The 25,139-nt window shown below is 31.5% G+C and overlaps 2 protein-coding genes and 1 long non-coding RNA gene across 3 annotated transcripts in view; 2 read left to right on the top strand and 1 right to left on the bottom strand.

Moving 5' to 3' along the window:
- The first annotated feature begins 554 nt into the window (after positions 1-554).
- On the top strand, positions 555-8,394 carry LOC143041971 (G2/mitotic-specific cyclin-A-like). Its single transcript, XM_076214160.1, has 9 exons — positions 555-923; positions 2,264-2,492; positions 3,235-3,365; positions 4,145-4,368; positions 4,725-4,800; positions 5,256-5,384; positions 5,833-5,946; positions 6,642-6,775; positions 7,570-8,394. The coding sequence occupies exons 1-9, from the start codon at positions 747-749 to the stop codon at positions 7,631-7,633; spliced, it is 1,278 nt and encodes a 425-aa protein (XP_076070275.1). The 5' UTR covers positions 555-746; the 3' UTR covers positions 7,634-8,394.
- Positions 8,395-11,886: 3,492 nt separating this feature from the next.
- The window catches only part of LOC143041973 (DNA repair protein RAD50.L-like), a 78,380-nt gene continuing 65,127 nt past the window's right edge, over positions 11,887-25,139 (bottom strand). Inside the window, exons 30-41 of the mRNA XM_076214161.1 lie at positions 24,505-24,534; positions 24,018-24,098; positions 23,386-23,444; positions 22,690-22,837; positions 21,825-21,998; positions 21,228-21,353; positions 20,799-20,851; positions 20,291-20,376; positions 19,037-19,176; positions 17,760-17,893; positions 13,547-13,675; positions 11,887-12,226 (exon numbers count right to left, since the gene is read on the bottom strand). Coding sequence (XP_076070276.1) covers positions 12,175-12,226; positions 13,547-13,675; positions 17,760-17,893; positions 19,037-19,176; positions 20,291-20,376; positions 20,799-20,851; positions 21,228-21,353; positions 21,825-21,998; positions 22,690-22,837; positions 23,386-23,444; positions 24,018-24,098; positions 24,505-24,534 — 1,212 coding nt within the window. The 3' untranslated portion in view covers positions 11,887-12,174. The remainder of the gene's footprint in view (positions 12,227-13,546; positions 13,676-17,759; positions 17,894-19,036; positions 19,177-20,290; positions 20,377-20,798; positions 20,852-21,227; positions 21,354-21,824; positions 21,999-22,689; positions 22,838-23,385; positions 23,445-24,017; positions 24,099-24,504; positions 24,535-25,139) is intronic.
- LOC143041975 (uncharacterized) lies at positions 14,481-15,924 on the top strand. Its single transcript, XR_012967850.1, has 3 exons — positions 14,481-14,935; positions 15,316-15,393; positions 15,835-15,924. It is a non-coding gene; the product is annotated as an uncharacterized LOC143041975 (long non-coding RNA).

Here is a 25,139-nt window from a genome sequence, read left to right on the forward strand (position 1 = left end):
GGCGGAAGCAGAACTTTTAAAAAAGGGGGAGGGGCTGCTGACTGACCTAAGGAGGGACCCGCTTCCGTCATGCTTCAGTGATTCCCTATATATATAATCAACCAAATTTTCCCCACCAAACGGGAGGCGGGCAATTCCCCCCCCCCCCGCCCCGAGCCGCCAATGATGTCAATAGAAATATTTATATATATAGTATGTTGATTTTTGATCATATCATAGCCTACTATATAGTCTCACGACTCATTTATAGGCCGCGGAGATCCGTGTCGGGAAAAAAACTAATTGCAAATGAATTGGAATTAGAATTACCACATGCATTGATACACATGTTTCTGAGTTATTCAATGACACTAGCATAATTGTCCGTCATAAAAAAAAAATGACTTGGCGACGAAAAAAAAACAAAACAAGTTTAAATTTGGCGCTAATAGTATACTTCGATATTTTCGGGTTTTAACTTAGCCAAATACCAACAGTCAAAAGGAAGAATGCGACGCCTCGATATTGGCTTGTTTATCATGTGGTCGCAAAAGCTTGAATTTGATTGGATTACGGGTATCATCGCGGGGAATTCAATGTCTGGCCTCAGTTTGATAAGCATCTCAGCTGAGTTTACTTCAAAAAAAAATATCTGAGGAACACAGAAGTACTGAATAAACTGATTACACTGCAACCAAGAACGTCACACAGCAGGTCACTTCAAGTGAAAATAATATTATTTTTCCATAGAACTCTTTCGTTTCACAATGTCTTTTGTTTTTGGCTCTACGATCCAGGACGAAAATGTTGAGAACCAAGGGCGACGTGGAAAAAGAGTTGAACAAGGAGTAACAACAAGAAACAATGCACCTAAGAGGGCAGCTCTCGGAGTCATCACAAATCAAGTACGAGTGCAACCACGAAGAGCAGCTAAACCATCTAAGGTATTTTTTAATGTTCATTGACGAGGTTTTGTGGCTTTGCGTCATTTAAATTTTCGAACGACGCTGATATTTTTTCTCAGCATTTTTTGTTTAATTGACTTAAATTGTACTAAAATTGTTTAACGACAACTTAATATTTCGGGCTTGAGCAATAATTGTTAGAAGTATTAAGTACGTACACATCAACTTGTGAGTTGTGTTGTAAAATTTCTTAAAAAAAAGGGGGGAAGATAGGTATACTTCATGTTAGTTCGTCTATATCGCATACGAACGATACACCAATATATTTTTACCAAATAATATGGGAAATTATGTCTTGGTAGAGTACAATTAAAGAAACAGTCTTACTTGCTGATACACAACTTTGCCAATGACTATCAGATCAATTTTCCTCCGAGTTTGGTATTTATGTTATTTTACTTTTAAAGGTAAAGATGTCCATCAAAAATTATGCAACACAAGGCTTCATTCAAGAATATGAACTAAACGGCCATGAGCTAGCAAAAAACAAACAGTCGAGAGCTACAAAAGCCTGTATCCTTCACCCCAAACCTTGTATAATTAATTCCTGTAACCCATAACCTTAAATGTTACAGTAAGGATTTTATTAAAGAAATAATTCTTTCATGCCATGCTCTCATATTCACATGGGTGGGCATTATATTTGTCAATATGTCTTAATACGGATGTTGGAGAGGTTTTAAATATTGACAAATATAATGCATACCCATGTTACGAGCATACAGCCTGGCTTAAATCTAAAAGAGAAATTTTCATCTTTTGTACTTCAAAGCAGACCCATATTACAGTCTAGAAAGGCATCAAAAATGATATAATGCATCAAAAAGTGTTCTAGAAAATCACAAGTTTAGAAACAATGAAAAATAGATGCATACATTTAAGTGTACTTTTAGAATAATTTTATTTAATTTACTTGCGTGCAACAACTTAAAAAATGTCCATTTTGATTTCAAGTTGCAATTTGTGACATAAATCACATGCAGCCAATGTTTTATTGGAATTGGAACATAGCTTTGTATAGTAAGCCAGAGAAGAATGTCTTATTAGAATCAAAATATACTGTTCCAAAAAGGAAAAAAATGAAGACCCTGTATACAATGTATATAAGGTTAATTTAATTAAAACCTTTTTGTAATAGAATTCATTATAATTACTTCTATATTTACCTTACCATGCACAAACTAATAGAACATTGATGTGCAACTGCCTCTGATCAATATTTCCAGTTTTATAGTTCGATACCAAATCACTTATGGACTGCAACCAAACAACTTCCAACTTTTATTTATAGGATAATAGAATAATCATTATATTTTCAGGCTGGTGGGAATGATGAAAATGCATATCCAAAACAAGCCAAGGTATTTGGACAGGAGAACCAACCATTTACCATCTTTGTTGATGATAATGTTGCAGCCAGTAAACCTTTGTCCAAACCATCCAACAATGGTGGCAAGTTGAAGCTATCTCAGTCCATTACTGCACTGCCAGCCAGACATCAACCAATTTCTGCTGCCAATGATATTATCTGTGTTGATGATTCTATAGGTACCTGTTTTTCTTAATAATATTATGACTGTCAGAGTTGGATACATTCTCTTTCAATATCACATCTATATTATACAAATATAGCCTTTGTATGAGGTCGATACAAGGATATATTGACCTCATACAAAGGCTATATTTGTTATATTATTAATTTCCGACCATGTTTGTATGAAAATCGTCATTTAGGTTTGTTGGAATTTTATAGATATAACATTGTCTCCTTGACAATAACAACATATTAGTTGTTATTTCATTTACTTTTTTTGGACATCTTATGCATTTGAAGATTTTTTTTCGTCAAATAATCGATCACAGATATCATTTGTTTCAAAACGTTAAACATTATCCTGCAATTCATTACATGACGTCACAAAGAATATCGGTTTTTAGATATTCTAAAAATAACCGTGCAATATGCTCTTTGCCGGTCAATATGCTTTTTGCTATCCGCCGTTTTCTCTCTACCTTCGAAAATATAGTTTAACATGTGACTATCCCTAAACGAATCAAATTTGTTAAAATATACGAATTAATAATATTAAACATTATTAAACTGCTTGTCTCACTAGACTCCAAAAATATTTATTTTCCTAGTAATAGAAATTTAGTACATGTATTTAGTGCATGTGGATGTATGACCAGAGTAAATATTTTAGTGAACCAACATTCACATATGATCTGAAAAGTTGCAATTTTATTTTATGAAAAATTTAATAATTGTACTGTATCTCCTTTTGAACAGAAGAATCTCCAATGGTGTTGGATACCACACATGAGGAAATGGAAGACAAAAAGCCTTTAGACAGAGAATCAATCATTACCATGGTACCTGAATATGTAGAAGAAATTTATGCACATTTGAGAGAAGCTGAGGTAGGGTTTAGATGGTTAGATCATACAATTTAGTTGTAATATCGTTTTCATATTGTGTGTATATTCAGAATGCTCTTATGTTCATATACAAATGTAGAATAACCATACATTGTTTCAAATTATCAACATCTTTCTCGCATCTTTAAACAAGGCAATCAACGGTCAGTGTACACATCACAAATGAAAAAACAAAGTGCTGCACTTCATGAATGACTGTCAGTTTGTGATGCACACTGAGTAACCTGCATAGCGGGTTATTTTGAAGTGTGCACCACATATTTTATGTTGTTTCGAATAGACAGAAAAAATATTAGTCATTTCTTATTATTTAATTCTAAATTCCATTGTAAACCATGAAAAAACGTTGAAGTCATGGTTACATGACAAAATTATGTCTATAAGCTGATAAACATAACAACGTCAGCCAATCAAGACAAATTACATCCAAAATTAAATTATTCAATATATAAACAAATTAACAAACATACATTTATTAATGGTAAAAGCCTACATTTACATGTAATTGGAGAGAATACAAATATCAATTTTAAAAGTTATTGGTTTGAATGACTGGAGACACCACCATATCGATAACCTACAGCCAATGTGATGCAACTTTACCGAAAAATTTGCATATATGTACAAACAAAAAAACATGTTACTTGTAAAACACCAATGAAAGTACATCGGGGAAAGAATTGATATGAAAACATTCACCTGGACATGATACATGTAACACCAAATTTTTATCTATATTTAAGTAAAATTTTCATTTTCAGGCAAAAAATAGACCAAAACATAATTACATGAAAAAACAATCGGATATAACAGCATCAATGAGAAGCATTCTGGTAGATTGGTTAGTTGAAGTATCTGAAGAATACAAGCTGCACAGAGAAACTTTATTCTTAGCTGTAAACTACATTGATAGATTTCTATCCTACATGTCTGTACAGAGAGGAAAACTTCAACTTGTTGGAGCTGCCAGCATGTTTCTTGCATCGTAAGATATTTTTACTCAAATTCCTTTCAGAATAATTTGAAAAAAATACCCATTTAAACTTTTTTTTGTTGGTTCATTATACATACATGTACATGGTATGGTATGGGTTTTTTTTTTTGCAACAGAAAATCAACATGCATGCATTTTTTTATTGCCTTCACAAAATTATTTGAATACAATAACTACTATACATGAGCCTTCTGAGGGGTTATATTTAGAAAGCTTAGCAATAGCTCATAGGGCATTTCATTTTCATTTATTTATGAAAGTTGGACAGATGGTTGTTTAAAAATGAAAGACAAGTCTGAGTGTCATTGATCATTTCAAAAGCTTTATATGATTTTGTTTTTCTTTAGGAAATATGAGGAAATCTACCCACCAGATGTTGGAGAATTTGCCTATATCACAGATGACACCTACACAAAGCAACAGGTATGGAAACACAAGTTTAAGGGTACCGGTAGTTCTTTGTGAAATTGTCATTAATTTCTTCCAGTAATTGACAATGTGCAATAGATTTTTTCAAATCTGTAGAACTCGGGATAAATGTTCCATACATTTTACCAATTAAAGTTACTTGTGGCTAAACTGTTATTTTCATTAAATACAGAATTGTTTTTGAGCAAAATGTGGAAATAAACTGAGGTGTGCAGTGGATTCATTAGTTGCACATAGTTTTGCATGCATGAAAATTTTCATCTGATGCATGCAAAATATTGAAATAGAAAATTTAGCCTTTTAATTCATTATCTTTCCACTCATGAACATCAACATTTTAACGGATTATTTTTCATCATACAATGTATGTTATTCAAATTATTCAAAACATATTACTATTTTCCAGATAACCTGAGATAACCAATAATCTTAATTTTTGCTTTGTCTAGGTATTGAGAATGGAACACCTTGTTCTGAAGGTTTTGACATTTGATGTAGCTGTACCAACAACAAATTGGTTTTGTGATCACTTCCTGACAGACTCTGATGCTGACGATAAAGTCAAAGCCTTGTCTATGGTAAAAAATTATATTTTGATTATTGTTTCTTGATTTAGAACTGGAATATTGTCAGCTGATGAACTATTAAAAATAATGTTTGTTATTAAACGATTAAATGTTTTTTTTCGAAACAGAGCATCTTTCTGGCTACATTTTCATCAATGCATGAAATTAAAAATTATCACAAAGAAAAAAGATCAAAGGATAAATAAACATAACTGTGTATATATACATAATTTAACAAAAACAAATTTTACTTGCTGTTGAAATTACTTTTCCAAAGCATAGTGCTATTTATTGTTTGTGAATAGCTTAAATGTATATAGGTTTATTTGGTTGACTATCTTTGAGTCATTTCAGTACTTTTGATGCTTAATAAGTATATTTTAAGGTTGCATATTTTAGATTTCAAACTCTGATTGCAGGTTCATATGTCGTTGTATTAATAGGAAGTTTTATTTTTCAGTTCTTAGCAGAAAATACATTAATAGAAGCCGATACTTTCTTGAAATACCTTCCTAGTCAAATAGCAGCTGCCTGTATATGTTTAGCTAGATTTTCTTTAGGACAAGAACCCTGGGTAAGATTACTAAAAATAATGATGGTGACTGACCATTCAGTATAACAACCTTTTCATATTTTGAATCAGAGTTTTTGATTGAAAAACAGACTTCCAGAAAAAGTGTCGACTAATATATTAGTTTTCAATATAAAATAGTTTTGTGTTGCAACTCTCATTGCAATTGTAATTTTGTTAGTTAAGATAAGTGTTCCCAGTATATTTTAGTACTTAGAAAAAAAGAAATACACTGTACTTAAAACAAAAAACAAGAATGTGTCCAAATTACACGGATGCCTCATCCGCATTATCATTTTCTATAGTCAGTGGACCGTAAATTTAATAAAATCTCTAATTTTGTATTAAAATTTGAAAGGTCATATCATAGGGAACATGTTTACTAAGTTTCAAGTTGATCGGACTTCAATTTCATCAAAAACTACCTTGACCAAAAACTTTAACCTGAAACGGGACTGCAAACAGACAATCAAGAAAACACAATGCCAATAAATGGGGCATAAAAAAAAAATTACTTCACAAAAAACTATTTTGCTCAAAATTAGGTTGTACATAATTAAACCCACAACATGAATTACTGCACAAACAATTGATTGTTCCTTGTCATGGATATTCTAAAAAATAAGCAAACTGCCAAAATATGTAAACCTGAACCTGTTTGACATGTCATTATTAAAATATACTTCTTTACTTTTTAGCCCCAAACCCTGATAAAGTCCAGTGGTTATGAAGTAGGACATTTTGTTGACTGTTTGAAAGACCTTCATAAACTGTACCTTAATGCTGACAAGAGTCCACAACAGTCGGTAGTTGAAAAATACAGAAGTACAAAGTAAGTAATGGATAAATTGTTGGCAAAAACCCTGTTTGTTTCTTATATACTACCTATGCTATCTTTGGCATCATAAATTCTTTGCATTTCTGGACAAATCAATAGCCAATTCATAGTTTTACTTCTCAAAGATCATTTAAAACATGAAAACCAAATGTTGAGTAAAAATTTTCAAGCATTTCTCTAGAAATGTAGGGTAGCGTTTTTGATATGATTTGATGACCTGAAAAGTAAATGTAACCAAATGTGAGGACATCTATGAAAAACTTGTCAACAGATAAAAAGAATGAGTGCCAATAAGAACTCTATCCAAGTCGCAATGTGTAAAAAGTAAACCATTAAAGGTCAAAGTGCAGTCTAACACAAAGCCTTGGCTCACACCAAACAGTAGGATATAAGAGGCCCAAAATTAATGAGTAAAACTTTCCAACAGTAAAAACAACTGTTCAATCTGTTTAAAAAAAACAGAAACACATGAACTCAACAAATGACAACCACTTTATAACAGGTTCCTGACATAGAAAAGGTGCAGTCAAGACTAATTTTAAACTAAAAATTTATTGGGCAAAAAACTTCTGATTGTCAAAATTTATTACCCACAATCTTGAAATAAACACTAACTCTAACTACAATAGTCAATGAATGGAATAACAACCATGTTCAAGTTATTTTGTTCTATTGTAATACTCATAAAAACATTAATAGTGGACAGCTAGGAAATAGGTTGTTTTCGAATGAACCTGTTAAGCCAGTTACACATTCCTTTATTTAAAATTGTATGTTTTTTCTTTCAGGTATGAAGAAATCTCAAATTTCCAGAAGTTCCCCCCTCCAGCCAGTCTGCCTCTGGTTGTGTAGAGACTACTGTCCTATATTTACCACAGTTCTTTCATCAACACCAGGTTATGATCAGCTTTGTGGCCGTGACTATGTGTGGGAAATTATTTATTGACAATTCTTGTTCCTTTCCCATACCTTTCAGGTGCAATAAGGAAGGCAGCTCCTATTTCATGTGTGTGATGTGTATGTTTCTGATGAATGTGTGTGTATGTTGATGTGGTTGTGAATTTGTGTAAAAGATAATATAAAGGTATGACTCCTCATTGCTAATCATGATTTTAAACAATGCATGTTCTCTCATAAGTCATGTATGAATGAATTTTAAAAATTACCAAAGCCATTTACATGCAATTCTTTTTTTATATTTTTACCTTTTTAATTTTTTTTTTAAATGGCATGAATTTGATTTTTAGTTGACTTTTATTTTTAAAAGTTTATTCGATTGCATAACTATTGTCTCACAGAATCTCCTTCAAAAGATTTTTACTATCTGTTTATTACATTGTTTTTACATGTCAATTTTGTGTTGTTTTTATCCACGAAGTTAAAATCCTATTTGTAACTTTATGAAATACGCAAGTTATACATTCTTAGTGCTCCGATTTGTTTTTCGACATCTTTTTTCTCGAAATAATTTTGATGGAGGTTTTTAAGGACATTGTTTGCCATAATCATTGCATAAATTTTATTAAGTTGACGCTTATTTTTATTACTAGTTGTATATTATCATGTAAACTGTAAATATTCATGTACAAGAACAAATATATTTTAAATTAAAATCTGTCTTTTGTTTTATTTGTAAATAGATCATATGGTTGTGGGTTTTTATGAATAAGTTGGTCTTTGAAGTTAAAATCATTGGAGCACTTGTTTTGGCATAAATCGATTCATTGACCATTTTATTGTGTTTTGAAAAATAAAAGCATTTTAAATAATCTTGTAGTGAATTATGTCAAGATATTCAACTTTTCTCTAAATAAGATGTGGTATGACTGCCAATGATTACTTCACCAGAAACCAAATGATAAAGTAACTGTATAGCCTTCAACAATGAGCAAAATCTACACCACACAGCAATTTATCCTTATATAGTGGTGTTCTTTTGTATGCGTATGTAAAAATCGTTACATTAAATTTTGATTACATGTGTCATCTACAAAAATCTTGCACAAGGGAAATAATCTAAAGGTTTTTCACAATTGTCCATGCATTGTGGACGAAAAATATATATTTTATATTTTGATATATTTTAAGCACTTTGAATTATTGTTGGGATGCCTCTATCTGAAATGTGAAATGAAACAGTCCAGTTGTATGTAATAAATATTGGTGCTCCTAGGTCCAACATTTGGGACCTTAGAAGTGGACAGGGTGCAAACTATGAATGGAGTTTGAATTTAGATGTATTATATTCTAAAGCTATAAAGAACTGATGTACAATTTGGCAAATAACTGTTGTAGGTTCTGAAAACTGGTCCATGTAGCAACTGATCCCAGTCATAATGCATACCACCCCAGGTTTCTCAAATTGCTATCGAGCCTGTGAGAATTTCTCCTATAACCTAATTTTCCTATACATTTTTTTTTAACATTAGAGGCCTCGGATATCTTTTTTTCTCCTGTACACTATTGCTGAATCTTATTGACTGTCAAAAGATAATTGGTATGCAGTTGAATAAGCATTGGCACTTCTCATTTCCATTGGAAATAATTTGTTGTGTCCCCTTAGTCATGGTCTATTGATTTTGAAATTTCCCCCTCTTTTTCATGTTGGTTTTGTGATGAAGCTTGGGGGAATCTAAGTGGTGGGTAATGATATTTGATATGGAGATGTATTCTAATTGACATCTCATTTGTCGTGCCTTGTCAAAAAGCTAATCATAGGTTAGTCCAAATAGGCAGATGTCAATTATTTGGGACTAATAATAGGTATGCTGTTTCCAGCATTGACGTCAACAATGTATTAGTTTGTGTTATCTCTAGTTTATGGTAAAGAACTAGTGGTAGGTGGATCATGTGCAGTTGTATAAGCATTCTTCATAGTTCATTGACTTTGAAACTTTTACAAGTAAATGTTTGTTTAGGTTTGGTATCTGTTATAAATGCAGTTGTATTAGCATAGGAACCTAATTTACATAAAGATTGTTTAGCCTTGTACTTCTGCAGTGGCGGATCCATAAATTTTTCATAAGTGGATGCAGGGTCGAATTTAAGCTTTAATGGGTATTATGTTTTCTGGTCTGTGCGTCAGTCTTTTTAGTCATCGTACCGTCCATCTGTCCCGCTTCAGGTTAAAGTTTTTGGTCGAGGTAGGTTTTTGATGAAGTTGAAGTCCAATATCTTGAAACTTGGTACACATGTTCCCTATGATATGATCTTTCTAATTTGAATGTCAAATTCCAAGATTTTCCCCCATTTTTACGTTCCACTGAACACATAAAATTACAGTGTGATGGGTCATGCATCCCTGTACTGGGGACACATTCTTGTTTATGTACTAGCCAGCCGGCCAGTGGACTGAAAAATTTACTGGTCTGGCTGCAAAATGACATTCGTTTGACAAACATTTAATATAAATGAAAGATTTTTACTTTTTTTTAATGCTTTCTATATATGTTAGACAAGAATTCACACATTATTTTATTCACTATATTGCGATCGACAATATAACTTAACAATTCATGATCTTTTTCCCAGTATTTTTTATTATATTTATGTTTCCTTTTGTCAATTTCATAATCTTCATCCTTTTTGTCCAGCGGTCCTTCCAAATATTTCTACATTTTGTGTTGCTGTGAAAGGATGATCGCCCTAGATATTAATTAACTTGATCAATTATAATACTTAGTACCCCCAGTACAGTGCAATTGATCAGTGAGTTAACTACCGACAAATTTCTACTGGTCCGCAGTACCAGCTGACAAAATCTACTGGTCTGACGCAAATTCTACTGGTCTCGGACCACCGGACTAGCACCAATTTCGACCCCTGACTGGGGGCCCCACTCAGATCATGATTCAGTGATTCCCTATATAATCAACCAATTTTCCCCAAGAATCTTCCTCTCCTCAGTTCATTGACTGAATAATTGCATTCTTTGTCACATGTCAAAGTATTGCTATTTTAATTTCAACATTTGCATTATCAAAGTAACATAAAAGGCGAGACATATCTCTGTGATTATTATATGGACATGCCCCCTAAGTTGACCCTTCATTGACTGAATATTTTGGTTAACTTGCATCTTCAAGTATTGCTTTTTAAATTTCAACATATGCATTCTTATGAAAATAAAGGGGAGATCCCTGTTTACAAGCTTTTATATTTTAGAAGGTAGAATACCTAGCTGCTTCATCCTTTGTGTTGTGATTTTCAGTCTCTTATCTCATGTCCTTCAACTCATTTTCATGGTTCATTAGTCAATAATAAGATTTTGTTAATGCAAGTTGTACTATAAGCAATAGATCATTTATATTATTTGGTATATGGAATGTTTTAGGTATGTCTGTCAGGATCATATAACCTTAGCTTTGTATCCTTAGTTCTTTGGTCAATGTTGAGATTTTGTAAAGACAAGTCATCAGTTTCTCCAATACTAAAAACTACTGAACAAAAAACATCTTACACAAGCAACAAACGACAAACACTGAATTACATGCTCCTGACTTGGAACAATCAAAATTTACTCCAGAATCATTTTGAGGCTACTGTTAAAATGTTTGGACAGAAGACCTTCTATTGGATAAAAACAATACTGTGGATTTATTTATTTTGGTAGGTATCAAGTTTTGGTTTCACACATTGTTTTACAAATGGTCTGCCTAAAAGCCATTATAAATATTGCACTTCATTAAACATATAAGTTCGTAGTTCAAAAGTATCCATGAAATCAATCAAAAAATTGTGTCTCACGAATAATAATAAATCCAAAGAGGCTATTGTTCTTTTACAAAAACAAAATATTCTACTTGTGATGAAAATATCTGATCCAATGCTGAATGACACATTGTAAGAGTAAATTGTTCCTATAGATATAAGAAGATGTGGTATGAGTGCCTATGAGACAACTCTCCATGGAAGTCGCAATTAATAAAAGTAACCCATTATAGGTCAAAGTACGGTCTTCAACAGAGAGCCTATTGATTAATATTTCCAAGGGGCATTACTCTGTAAAATAGTTAGCAAGCACTAATCATCTAACTGTCCTAGACATGTACCCGCAATACGTCATACAGGGGACAGAAAATGAAATGTAGTCACAGAAAAATGTCTTGAATCTTAACATGTTTTATTAAGAATAACAAATGCTCAATCTTTAACATGTTTGGTTTGTAACAAAAGGGTTATACATACAAAAAACATTTCAAAATGTAAGTCAAATGTTTTCAACTAAGTTCTACAGGCTGCCTTGTTCATGTTGTTCATCTGCCTATCAATGATCTATCATTTGTGTTTCAAGAGCATCATTATTAACTTTGTTTAACAACAAAAATTGTCATGATTTCCAACGGAACTTGTGACGTCAGTTTCTTCCTTTACAACTGTCTTTTACTCCCCAATCATCTTGAGTGAAGCTCTCCAACCCTAGCTCTCACTAACTGTGAATAGCCACTGAAATAAGAATTCATTTATTTAAAAAAAAACACAGTAGGGTTTTTTCTGAAATAAGAATTAATTTGTTTGAAATGTTGTTTTCCCCATAATGAAAATATGAAAAAAAAAATGCATATTTCTCTTTTATTTTCAAAAATATTTCTGATTAACTTTATTTCAAAAAGGTGAACATTTGTATAGAAAGCACATAAAATTTACATTTTCTCTTGTCACTCAGGATAAATGAACAATAATTTTACTATTTCTTTTTGTTTGATTTTTTTCATAAATCATGCTTTATAACTGAGAACAGTTTTTCTCAGTCTAGAGAAGAGTGAGAATGCGATGACGTCATTGACTTTGCCTTGTAAAATATACAAAAAAAGATTATCAACGATCTTTCAATCAAGGCAGTTTCTTAGGTACATCTCATCTCCTGCCATCTCCTTGATGAGATTTTGTATAGAAACTTCCTTTTGTTTCAAAATAAATAAACTATTAACAATTCACCTCATTTTAAAGGAGTAGGTCTGGTAAGGGCTGATTTTGGCCTCAAATATCAGGTTCATCTAACGAAAGATTTTGGACACTTTTTAAACACTTGAGTATCTATTTCAATTGAGTCAATTATTTTATGTGAACGATTTTAACTGATTTAGTCATTAAAAACTCTCCATTTTAAGCATAAATATGAAAAATCTATCAAATATGCCAAAAAACGTCACTTTTCAGATGGTTTTTGTCAAAAATTAAAGTGGCCGCATCCATGTTCATCCTCAACCTTTATATATGTTATGTATTATCAGCAAATACAACTTAAATCTCAATATTTTTAATGAACATGAATGCCGCCACTTTCATTTAAGACGGAAACCGTCTAAAATTTAACTAAAATGCTGAAATTGTGAAGATTTCAGTAATTTAGCATGACTTTATGATGCTAGTACCCGATATTTGTGCATTGTATGGTCAAAAACAACCCATATTTATGTAGCAGAAGCATTCTACTATCCAGTAAATAGCTAATAGATTACATTTTCACAATTTTGTAAAACTGCTATATTTTGGGGCCAAACAGGGGTCTTACTGAACCTTCTCCTTTGTACAGAGTGGTTCCAAAATAACTGATAAAGCTGTTAGGAAAGACCATTTTTTGTAAAGTAACTTTTATGACACAGAAAGGGGAGTCAGATAAAAAGGAGACCTCAGACACCAGTCACTAATTGACTTAAAAAAAATTACCTCGAAAGTTTTTATTCAACTTAAAATCATTTGTAACAACTAAACAACACTTTTCTGAAATTGTACATAATATTTCTATGATATGACATGGCTTACCTCTGATCTTTTCTGACCTTGAAAAACTCATCCACATATTCTGATCTTCCTAACAACTCCACAAAATCTTCATCGTGAGTAATGATTACTAACTGGAAATTTTTTTGGTGGACTCTTCCCTTGATAATTCTAAAAAATAAAAGCATTATTAGTACTAAGATTATTAGTGAAATTTTTGCCACTGTGACACACCACCACATTACTGTGTTATAAATATATCTTGTATTTAAATGTATCTGCTTAGTTTAATACATGTTATTCTATGTTAAAGGTGAAAATTCTTGCAAAACTTTTAAAATAGATTTTCATCTTCATATCCTTACACACACTATCTTACCAAAAATCAATACAATCCATAAAAAGATGTTAATCAAAGAGCTGATAGCTCTGAGTTGGAAGAAGGTAAATAAAAGGTAACTAACCCAGCCTGCTTTGTTCCATTATCATTATGACGTATTTTTTTTCTTCAAACAAGAATGTGTCATAATTACATGGATTTCCCATCCGTCCAATCATTTTCTATGTTCAGTGGACTGTGAAACTTAGGTAAAATCTTTAATTTGGCAGCAAAATTAGAGAGATCATATCATAAGGAACACATGTTTACTAAGTTTCAAGTTGTATATTGAACTTACATGCCATTTTCTTAAGTCTATTTGCATGATTCTAGTTATTAAATCGGTAGATAAGATGAACATGTGGCTAGCAGACCAAGGTTTATTTTCTTGTGTAAGAATATTAGATGCTTGTTGAAATTTCCAATTTTGAATTATGCACAAAGATAGACCATAAACAAGGTTAGGAACAACACTCCAAATGAGGGGTACCCTCAATGGAAGTACATTACAACCCACTGTTAAAAAAAATGAGCTCCTTTATATTCATATTATTTGATGAAACTTTTCCCCAAGAACTATGTGTGACAGAGTATATTTTTACTCATTTCATTTATTAGTATTTTACATTTTATGATATGCCAGATATTAGACATGATTACTTCACTTTGATTATTTGATCTTTTGATTTATAGTTCATTATCTCTTCACACTTTAAAATGTATGAAAGTTCTAGTCAGTCATACTTCATTGGGCATAGTTGTAATAGTATCTACCTGTCCAACTCATTAGTAAGTTAATTGTCACACCTTGTTTACCTTTATGGTCAGTTCTTATTGGTCATTCTGGACACACCTCAGATTTTGGAAAAGAAGTAATAGTGGTTAACTTTTGAAAATTGGAGACATACATATTTAATATATACTTCTTGTTTAAACCGTATATAGTGATGAAACTTATATAGAGACATTATATTTAGTGCTCGTTATTTCTCACTGAAGTTTCCATACTTTGGAACAACTGTAGTTATTGGAAATTACATTCTTTATATCTGGTAAGTAGATTTTATATTCTTTGTGGTGTATGAAAGGCGTATGCAGTGCATGTTATACAATTCTGCCCGTTTATAGGTAAGTATGCCCATAGACCTTAGATATGATAAAAGTAAGATAGTTGATGTATTAATCTGAGAATATATGATTTGAATCTGTAGTTTGAATGTAGAAAGGGAGATTTACGAATGATTTTGAAAGTGACCTTGACCTTTCGGTTATGGATCTATGACGTCACATTGACGATTGCTTCATATTGTCATATATGGTTATTCTGTGTAATAGCTTGATTTTATTATATCAGTCTTTAAAATGTTGTATTTTATGTAAGGGATCACTATTTTCCTAGATCCTAGTATTTACTATTGTGTATTATTTTCAGGACACATAGATTATGATGTCCCTGTAACATACTGGTTGTACTGTAGATGTTAGATATATAACCTGGTTCCACAGATTGGTAAGGGTCATATTATATTATATTGTACCTACATAGATATTATACATTACAGTAGTGCATACGAAATTAAAAGAATACTATAGTGAACAGATAATAACCTTTGTATGTTAAAGGTTTTATGAATGACACTCGTTTATGAAGTACAGTACATTCGACTTGTTTATAATACGCTTGGTTGATTATAATGATATACTATTTGATACGACTTATCAAAAGCATGCATTTGTATTTAGAAAGATATAATTGCGAGTGTATTGCATATTGTGAATGTCACCGCATTCTTGATACTCAGTATAGATTATTGTATACGGAATAGAATATTATATGCGATCTTGTAACATTGTTATTACGCCAGTATAATATTTATATGTTTATAGTATAAGACTTTGATAAGACTGTGATATTGATAATTGTAATAACTATATGCTGTTGTTATTGCAGGGTTATTTATTTATTCCTATGTTTACTGAATAAAGTGATGTCAAAGAACCCTAGACTTGTCGTTTATGGAACCCCCGTAAAACACGACTATCACATATGCATCTATCAAGTATTGTATGGTCAAAACATGTCAAAAGAATTTTGTGATGCTTCTAAATTTATATCTTCTTTATTAATTTGAACCCTCACTTAGAAAAGTTGTTCCAAATATAATGAATTTTCCCACTTTTGAGTTAAAAATCTTAAAAATGTTCTTTCTTATTTTTTTCAACAGAAAAATGACACCTTGTTTTAGGGACAGTCACTCATTTAAAGAACACTACTCATAATGGGGGGGGGGGGGGGATCCCAACCTGTTTGTTTGTCTTCATGAAAAAAGAATAGTACATTGTCCTTTAAATGATTTAATTAAATACAATAACAAGTATTACGTCAAAAAATTAGTGTAAATAATACTATTTATCATCTTTATGGTAGTACTGCATCATTGAGTTTTGTCAATCAGCCATGCTTTTATCCTTCAGCTGTGTAAGAACCTGCTTGCAGAGGAAAATTCACATGCCATGTTCACTGGCGATTTTCCAACTAGATGAAAACAACACAAGTTCAAAATCTAGCATGTGAGAATAATCTTCAGAGAAAACATTTTTGATTGGCTTATTCATTAATGCAAACAGAGCTGTTTTTGAGGAAACCAGTAACATTTTGGAACCCCTGTGTAGACAGTTGCTTAATAATATGCATAACAAACGCTATGCTTTATTAGCTAATATAGATAAGCAAGGCAGTAGAAAATCTAACTTCTAATTGCTTAATAGTGTAGTTTAGTAAGATTGGCCTTGCAAGTACATATCGGGCACACATGGTCCCAGAATGAGTTGTTTTTGTATTCAAAGAACATTTTAGTTTTATTTCTATCAAAGTTTTTCTTTTTTTTTTTCTATGTTTTATTTTGTGTATGTAACATAAATTCTTGAGGTGGCGGAAAATTTTAATATATGAAGTGATGCGCGTTGTATTGTGTTATATTGTGTATTGACATTTTCCTCTGTGTGAATGGAGGTGTGCCTTGATTGGCAGAATTACGATTACAGATACAGATTGATCATGAGAAACACAGAATTTGATTGGCTGAACACGATTGTCTTACAAGGAACACGTTTTTTTTTTTAGAGTTTTTTACCCTTAATATTAATATTTTTTAATAAGTAAATGCAACGAATTATTATAAAATGTCCTTGATAAGAGTAAAGAGAATGAACACAGGGCTATGCGGGTTGAAAGAACTCAGGACAAACAGACCAAGGGCAACATGTAAACAGGGCGAGTTGTTCTGATACCCAATTCACGCATGCATACTACAAATATCTACAGTAAAAACATCCCGTTACAAGTAAACAAATACGTTCATGTAGATGAGATGAAATCTAACAATTTACATAAATAAAAGGGTACATATTTACGATAGTGATTGTCTTTCAATCCTAATCTACAAATTAAATGATTCAGATGCTTTATTATGTTAAAATCGGTGCCAGGAATCGAAAGTTGTTATGAAATTGTAATACACAGAAATGAATGCGGCATACGGAGAATTAACGATTTTTAAGTCAGCACCATTGACCTTCAGAAAACTTGAAGTCTTCTCCCACCAAAAAGTATAGAAATTAAAATGGTTTATAGTACACTAAATTGACTGCTGGACCATTTTCAGTAGTAATGCACATTTTCCCTCCTGCATAAATTAAGTTATTTTGTCGGCCAGTTACTGCTTATTTAGTGGTGACACTCAGGCTTGGATTCCAAAATAATGTCAAGGTGAAGGTTAAATGCAGGTGAACTCCTATTTAGCAGTAAAAACAGAAAAAAGACTAAAACCAATAATTGCTACTCATAATTCTATCTGATTTTAAATAACAACTTACTCTACAAGTGCAAAAGCCAGACTTTCAATGTTTTCTCTGTCTAGGTTAGTTGTTGGTTCATCTAAAGCCAGAATTCCACAATTCAAACAAAATGTCTCAGCTAATGCTAATCTAATGATTAATGAGGCTAATACCTACAATGTATAATATACAGTAGATTTTTATAACTTGAAGAAAGAAAGGCCCTTTACCGTTATTTGGCTCCAATGGCTCTCCATCTTTATGACACGTATTTCGAAGAATATGCATGTCACCTCAATCTTTCACCATTTACTATAAAGTTTTTCAATTTTGATGTTCCTTTTGAGCTCAAATACGACTTTCAAAATTGTAAACGGATAAAACGGGTTTTTGGAGAAGTGGGCTTTCCATCCATGTTTGACACACATAGTCCAGAGGTTTAAAACTTCCAACTTACTTCTTTTAAATACTTTCTTTTAGATTTCATACACAAATCTTAATATTGCTGTTCTTGTTTTAAGAGAAAATACATAAAAATTTCTCATACTTCCTTAAATCAAATATTTTGATTCCATTATATGACATTACAATGCTATAATCATTGGATAACTGTCAGGGTCGAAATTAGCGCTAGTCTGGTAGTCCGGGACTAGTAAAATTTGCGTCGGACCAGTAGATTAAGTCAGCTGGTGGTCCGGCTGACCAGTAGAAATTTGTCGATAAAAATCACTGATTGCATCGCAATCTCCGTTTGTTTACAAAACAATTTACCTGTGAAATCAATTACACGGTACTGGGGGGTATTACAATTGATCAAGTTAATTAATATCTCGGGTGAGCGTCCTTCACAACAATACAAAATGTGGAAATTCCTTTGTTACTGTCTAACTTATGTAAACGAAAGCATCAAAATTAAACATCTGTCCTTTATATTAGTGTTTGTCAAAATTAATGTCATTTTTGCAGGACCAGTAGATTTGGAGCCGGACCAGTAGAGTTTTCAGTCCACTGGTCCGGCTGGCTAGTACACATAAAAGCTTAAATTCGACCCCTGATAACTGTTGACACATTGTAATTATGATTTGACACACTTAAATGCCTTCCAATGCATGCCCAAAGAAGGTATTTCTGTGAATGATAGAGTAGACTTTTATTTATAAAATGAAGATGGTCATAGGGCTATTTTGAATGATTGAAAAACTAACAAAAATTTAGTATTTTTTTCTGATCATTTCATAGATATTCAGGTATTATTTGTTTCAGGCTAACAAAATAAGGAAATTCTTATTATTTAGTGAACATATATATATATATACCTTTTGTCCAGCACTACATCTCCCCCTCATATCCAGGGCAGTATCCCCTTTTATCATCACCACACGATAATTATAATTGCGTCTTGTTTTCATTATGCCACTGTCATCTTCATCACTTCGAATTTCAATTGTTTCAATGTCTGACAAAAAATAATAACTGGGTTAAAATACAATTTGTTTCTTTTTTGCTCCAGCAATTTGGCAATCTTTATATACTAAATAAGATGTTCAGTATGTAAAAGTACCTACTACAGACAGAAGACTTATTCTTTACTATTACACAATACTGGTAGTTTACATTCTTATTTGGTATACTGTTGGTTAAGCATCTATGCATTATGAACTTTCAATATCCATTATTAGACATCTGAATGGTGTTTTTGTGAAGAACAACTAATTGTTTGATGAATGAAAAAATCATGTATTATCTGAATACATCAAAAAGAATCAGGTGTTATACTCTACTAACTTGATATAATAAACAAATTATAGATGGCTGTTTATTGTGATTTAACTCAATCAGTCTTTGCAGTTAGAGGACATACGGCACTACCTGTCACATTGTTCTGATTTCAAGTGAATCAGTCTTTGCACTTACTGTTAAGTTCTGTATGCTTAGTTTAGAAACAGCAAATATTAATTCTAAAGTCTATGATTTGACAATGCAGGGGATCAATCCAACTACCTACAGCTCTCATGGGGAGCTGACTACCATTAAACCACCAAGAATGAATTTTGAAAAAAGATGCCAAATTCTTCTGTCTCTCTTGTATGTTGTTTTTAGAAAAACTACCTTAATAGTATCTTAATTCATTTGTAGTTGACCAGGTATATCTTGTTATTTCTATTTTTAAAAATGCGCCAAAGTCTTTATTCTGTCTCTTTTTTATGTTATAAGTACCATATAAAATGACAATCACATGTTAGTAGTAATGCCCTTTACTGTCAGGTGTTAAATGGTTATTTTTAGCTACCATTAATGTCAAATTGATTAAAAGTTACCGTGATTCAACAGAGGTCTTAAATAATCATCTTTAATGTTATTTTTGGAAGAATGTTATCGTTATTCGTCAAAATTATTTGATTTTTCTATCAAATAAAAGAAAGTGCACATTTAATCATTATGCACCAACAATTAATGTTTACATCATTGGCAAGATTTTTACCGCTAATCGTCATGAAGGGACCCCCATTACCACCCTCATTTGATGCCAGCAACTTAAAATTACGCTCGTTATCTATTTATAGAATTACCATTGCCTCTGTAGGTATTTCTCCATAATTCTCTGATAATTTTATTTATTTCCTCCATTTTTAAACTGTGATACCTCATGATAGCTCTGGAATTGACATAAAATGATTTTTTTTCAATATAATGACTGTGGGCAGTGCATATAATTTGGTTTAGCGAACTTAACTTGCCAGGCATTATCTAAAATACTGATATCTCTTTATCTTCACTTCTCAATAACATTTTACATGATCAACAAATTGTATGTTCATTTTGCATAACTTGAAATATTTTCTCTCGTTAGAATTCTTTCACATTTTTAATGTCAGGACCATTTATAGCCTACCACAAGTTTTTCTCATTGTTTAAAGCTGTACAGTTGCCATTAATTGCTTACAATTAATTTACTTGAAATGTAGTAGATAGTCTTATTAGCAATAATACCACATGAGATGTCCTTATATTCATAAGAAGTGGTAACACTGTATTATCAGAAGGAAGTTAGAAAATATTTGTATAAGGCAAACTTACGTATCTAAAGCTTTGTAGTACTTCTCTAAGTCAGTGATAGCCAATTCTGTTGTCTGAAATAATAACAAATAATTGTTTTTATTAATACCAGCTTTTCATTGACTGATAAAAAAATCTATATTCTTAGTTATTTGATTTCTTGATTTTCCAAAAGGTCTGCAGTTTATCCTACAGAAAATTTATACTTCCTTAAACATGTGAACATTAAAATTCTTGGTTTGCATATTCCCACTGGATACACAAAAATGTGTATCCAATAAATAAAACTGATTCCACAGTAGTGAAATATCTTTAATTTGGATCCAAACATTGACAGTTGAACCATTTAACAGAACTAGTTTCTGCTTTTGAATTGTTCGATTACTGGAAAATAATTCTCTATTTTTATTAAATTTCCATTTTATTCTTAATATTGATTTCCATATTTACCCTCAATACAATCATTTTGTCTCTAAACTTTTGAGGTGCTCCTTTATACATATCAGACTTCAGTTCTGATTTTATGTTTCTGATCTGATCTTCAAAACCTCTCTGTCTTCCTTCTGCATGGTGTTTCTGTAAGAAAATGTAAAGTTATGTGGTTGTCTGACACCATTTTTCTACCATATAAATATTACAAATAATAGAAACTCTAAATAATAAGGAGATAAGCAAAAAAATGTAAAAACATTGATGCACAAATTACATAATGAATGTCAGCTGAGTTTCTTCAACCTCTCTTTTCCCCGTTATGATTTTATTCCTGAGAATAATTACTAGTTATCTTGTGATATCACATTTTAGGTCTATTCAAAACTTTCCACTGGTGCCAGATATTTGGTAATTTCTGATCATTTTACCTACAACTTGCTTTTCTTAAAGCTAATGATAATTTGAAAGTTTTATAACAATTGAATGGTTATCTGTTGTAAATGGGTACTGGGTAGCCTCCAGGTCTTTTTAATGTTTAACTATTTGTGCTGTTTTTGTTGCACTTCAACCCTCCCCCAAATTTTCTAGTTTTAAAAGTTTACTTGAACAGTGTACCTCCTTCATCAATTCCTCTTGTTGTGTCTGTAGACGTTTCCGTTCTCGATCTAGATGTGTCACATCAATATCTCCTAACTGTTCCTTTAAATCAGCTATTTTTTGTTGGACATCATCTATCTCCTTGGTTTTCTTTCTTAGCTGTAGGTTATCTAACAGTTCTCTTTCTCTTGTCTATGGAAAGATAAAACTCTCTGTAAATCTTCTTCAAATAGTTTTATATTTACTACTGAACAATAAAACTAGAGGCTCTGTAGAGCCTGTGACACTCACCTTGATCTATGTTCATATTTATCACAGGACACTCTCTAACATTGTAGACGAGAATAGAATTCCCGACAAAAATATGTTTTAGTGAACTTGTATTGTTGATCATTAAGTCTGTCTTGTTTCTCTCTATCTTTATATTTTAAAGTGTATTTTTATCCATGATAATATTAATCACATGAGGTAAAATGGACGGAAGAAATTGGTAAAATAACGTCATTAAAGGGCAGTAACTCCAATAAGGAGTTGTTGGACAATTTTCTCCATATTGTCCTAATTGTAGATCTCATCTTGTTTATTTAAGTTTATATCTATCTAATATAATTCTTTATATATAAGGCAAAATTTCTAAGGATTAGTAAAGACTGTCACCAAAGGGCATTTACTCTAATAAGGAATCTACTGAAAATTCTGACCTCAAGACTTATTTGAAGAACTTTTCTTGCTAGTCATTTTTGCACTTTAAAGTTCTTATCTATCTCAGGTGAAACAGTAGAACAGTCATTGCAAATCAAGCAATTCATGTCAGAACCCTTTAAATAATTGAACACAACTGAGCTTTCACAATATATACAAGCTACCTTACAAATATACTTACTTGTTGTGTAGCTAGATCATTCTGTATCTTTGTTATATTCTGGTTGGCTTCTTTTTTCTCAGTTTCTTTCTTTTCTGTTTTCGTTTCAACTTGTTCTTTCTTTTTCCTTATTTCTCCCAATGTTTCAGCCTTGCCTTGGTTTATGTAGCTATAAAACATGACAATATCTTCCTGTACATATACAAGGACAATGGTGTACAAATAGTCAACATCTTGGTTTTCTTCAAATGAGGTTTCTTTGGTTACTATTTTGAACATTTTTTAGACGGAAAAACATATAAAATAAGTTTCATAAGGTCAGCAGATTTTTATTTTTACTCTTCCTTATTATGTAAAGTTGTGCGTATAAATATACAATTTCAAACATTCTAAAATTTTATATTTCTTTCTTATTGGTTTATACCACACATTTTAATATGATAAAGTTAGGTAGTTTTTTTTAATGTTTTATATTTCGTTGCTTAATTCAAACAAAAGAATAAATATTTCATTTTCATTGAATTTTCTTATTCTAACAAAAAAATAATGAACAAAATGAGTGACAGCTCTAAATATTATAAACATTTATACTGAGTACAGAACAAAATCTTTTAGATATGATATAAATTGTGTACTGGTTTCTTAAAAGGACTGGTTTATCTCACTGGTTATACAAAAATCAATTACCGGGGTACATACAATAATTATTGTCCAAACCTTTTGATTTCTTGATTAACATTTTTTACTTTTGAAGCATCATTCTTTAACATATCAACCTACAATAGACAGATATCAACATATTACAAACTTTTAAAATAATTACTATAATGGAAAACAGGAATCTCCAAAAATACTGGATAATACAACCGACCACATCAATCACCAACTCCTCTGACATAAATGATTTACAAAAAAAGACTAATTACACATATACTAGAAAGCCTGACTAAGGTATATATATAGGTACAGGTACAAAATGTTGAACCATTTTTTACTTAGACCATATGCCAAACAAATGAACACAACTAAAAACCTGCTGCGTTCAGCTACCAACAGAAAGACCACTAACTTGAACAATGATAATAAAAAAATGTACATAATATGAAAAGCAGAATCAAATGTGCTTATTACTACACAAAAAGAAGCTATATTAGGTAGAGTTGTTGAGTGGGTACTGCCATATTTATATTAACTTATGTTTGTAAATAAATGTGTTGCAGATTAAAATTCAATACTTATGATGTGAAACATTTCAATCCTTTTTTTTAATTTTTATTAAAAACATTTATGCATGGCACAAATGACCATTTATACCCCTTTATCATGTTTATGTAAGCAGTAATATTTACCTGAGATTTAGCTTGCTCCATCTTATCTTCCTTCTCTGCAGTAATGGTTTCTTTCTCTGATTTCTTTTTGTCTATCTGATTCTGCAAAATCAATTATTCTTTTCTATGCAAAAAATCATCATTAAAGGGAAATAATTTTTCTCTCTTACTGAAAAACTAAAAAAGAAGATTTATATAAACATTGATGCTTAAAAGCTCTTATAAGGGGTTCACTGACAATTTCCATTCCATTTCACCTTTTATATACAAATATCACCGCCAAAATGCCAAACTTACAACTCCTAAAAGAAGTCATTGGGTTTTAGCACTGAGTCTTCTTTTAGGAGTTGTCTGACAGCTTTTGGTCCAATTGACATAAAAGTTTATCTGATTCAGAGGAGATTTTTTTAAAGTATAGAGGAGAGGACAATGGATGATTTTATGCCAGGTGAGCTAAAAACAAACAACAGACAGCAATAGTCTTATATTCAAACATGAAATAACTAACCTGTAGAGGTCTTATCTGTTCACTGGCTTCCTGAAATATAAGAATTAATCAATTATTATCATTATACTACATAGCAACTTGCTTTTGTATCTACAATAACATTGTGCCAATCACCTGAGTTTTTTTTTCTAGTTCACTTCAAACATCACTAATACATACATCAACTATGAATTTTGATCATTTTCATCTAAGAATCTTATTGATTTTTTTTAAATGTGCTGTTGTTAAATCACAAACTCAACTACACTTACATTCATTCTATACTTCAACATTTAAATTCGGATAATTTTTGTTTGTTGTTCAGGAAATTTTTCAATACACTTATGCAGTACAATATTTCTAGCTCTGCAAATGATTTCATTTAGAAATTAAAGAACCTTAGTGAGAACGCTCACATACCCCACACCCCCACATTGTCACTGGACAAACAAAATAATTCATGAAAAAAAATTGAATAATAATTTCCTATCGATATGAACACCTACATGGAATGTCCTTATTATCTACAAAGTTTCATGAAATTATGTTGTGTAGTTTCAGAGGAGTTGCGATGACAAACTGTTGTAGTAGTATGCTAAGACAAATTAGTTCAAAGGGGCATAACTCTTAGAAAAAAAAGAATCATAATTTCCTAT

Source organism: Mytilus galloprovincialis, chromosome 8 (genome assembly GCF_965363235.1).
Source record: "Mytilus galloprovincialis chromosome 8, xbMytGall1.hap1.1, whole genome shotgun sequence".
Taxonomy (NCBI): domain Eukaryota; kingdom Metazoa; phylum Mollusca; class Bivalvia; order Mytilida; family Mytilidae; genus Mytilus; species Mytilus galloprovincialis.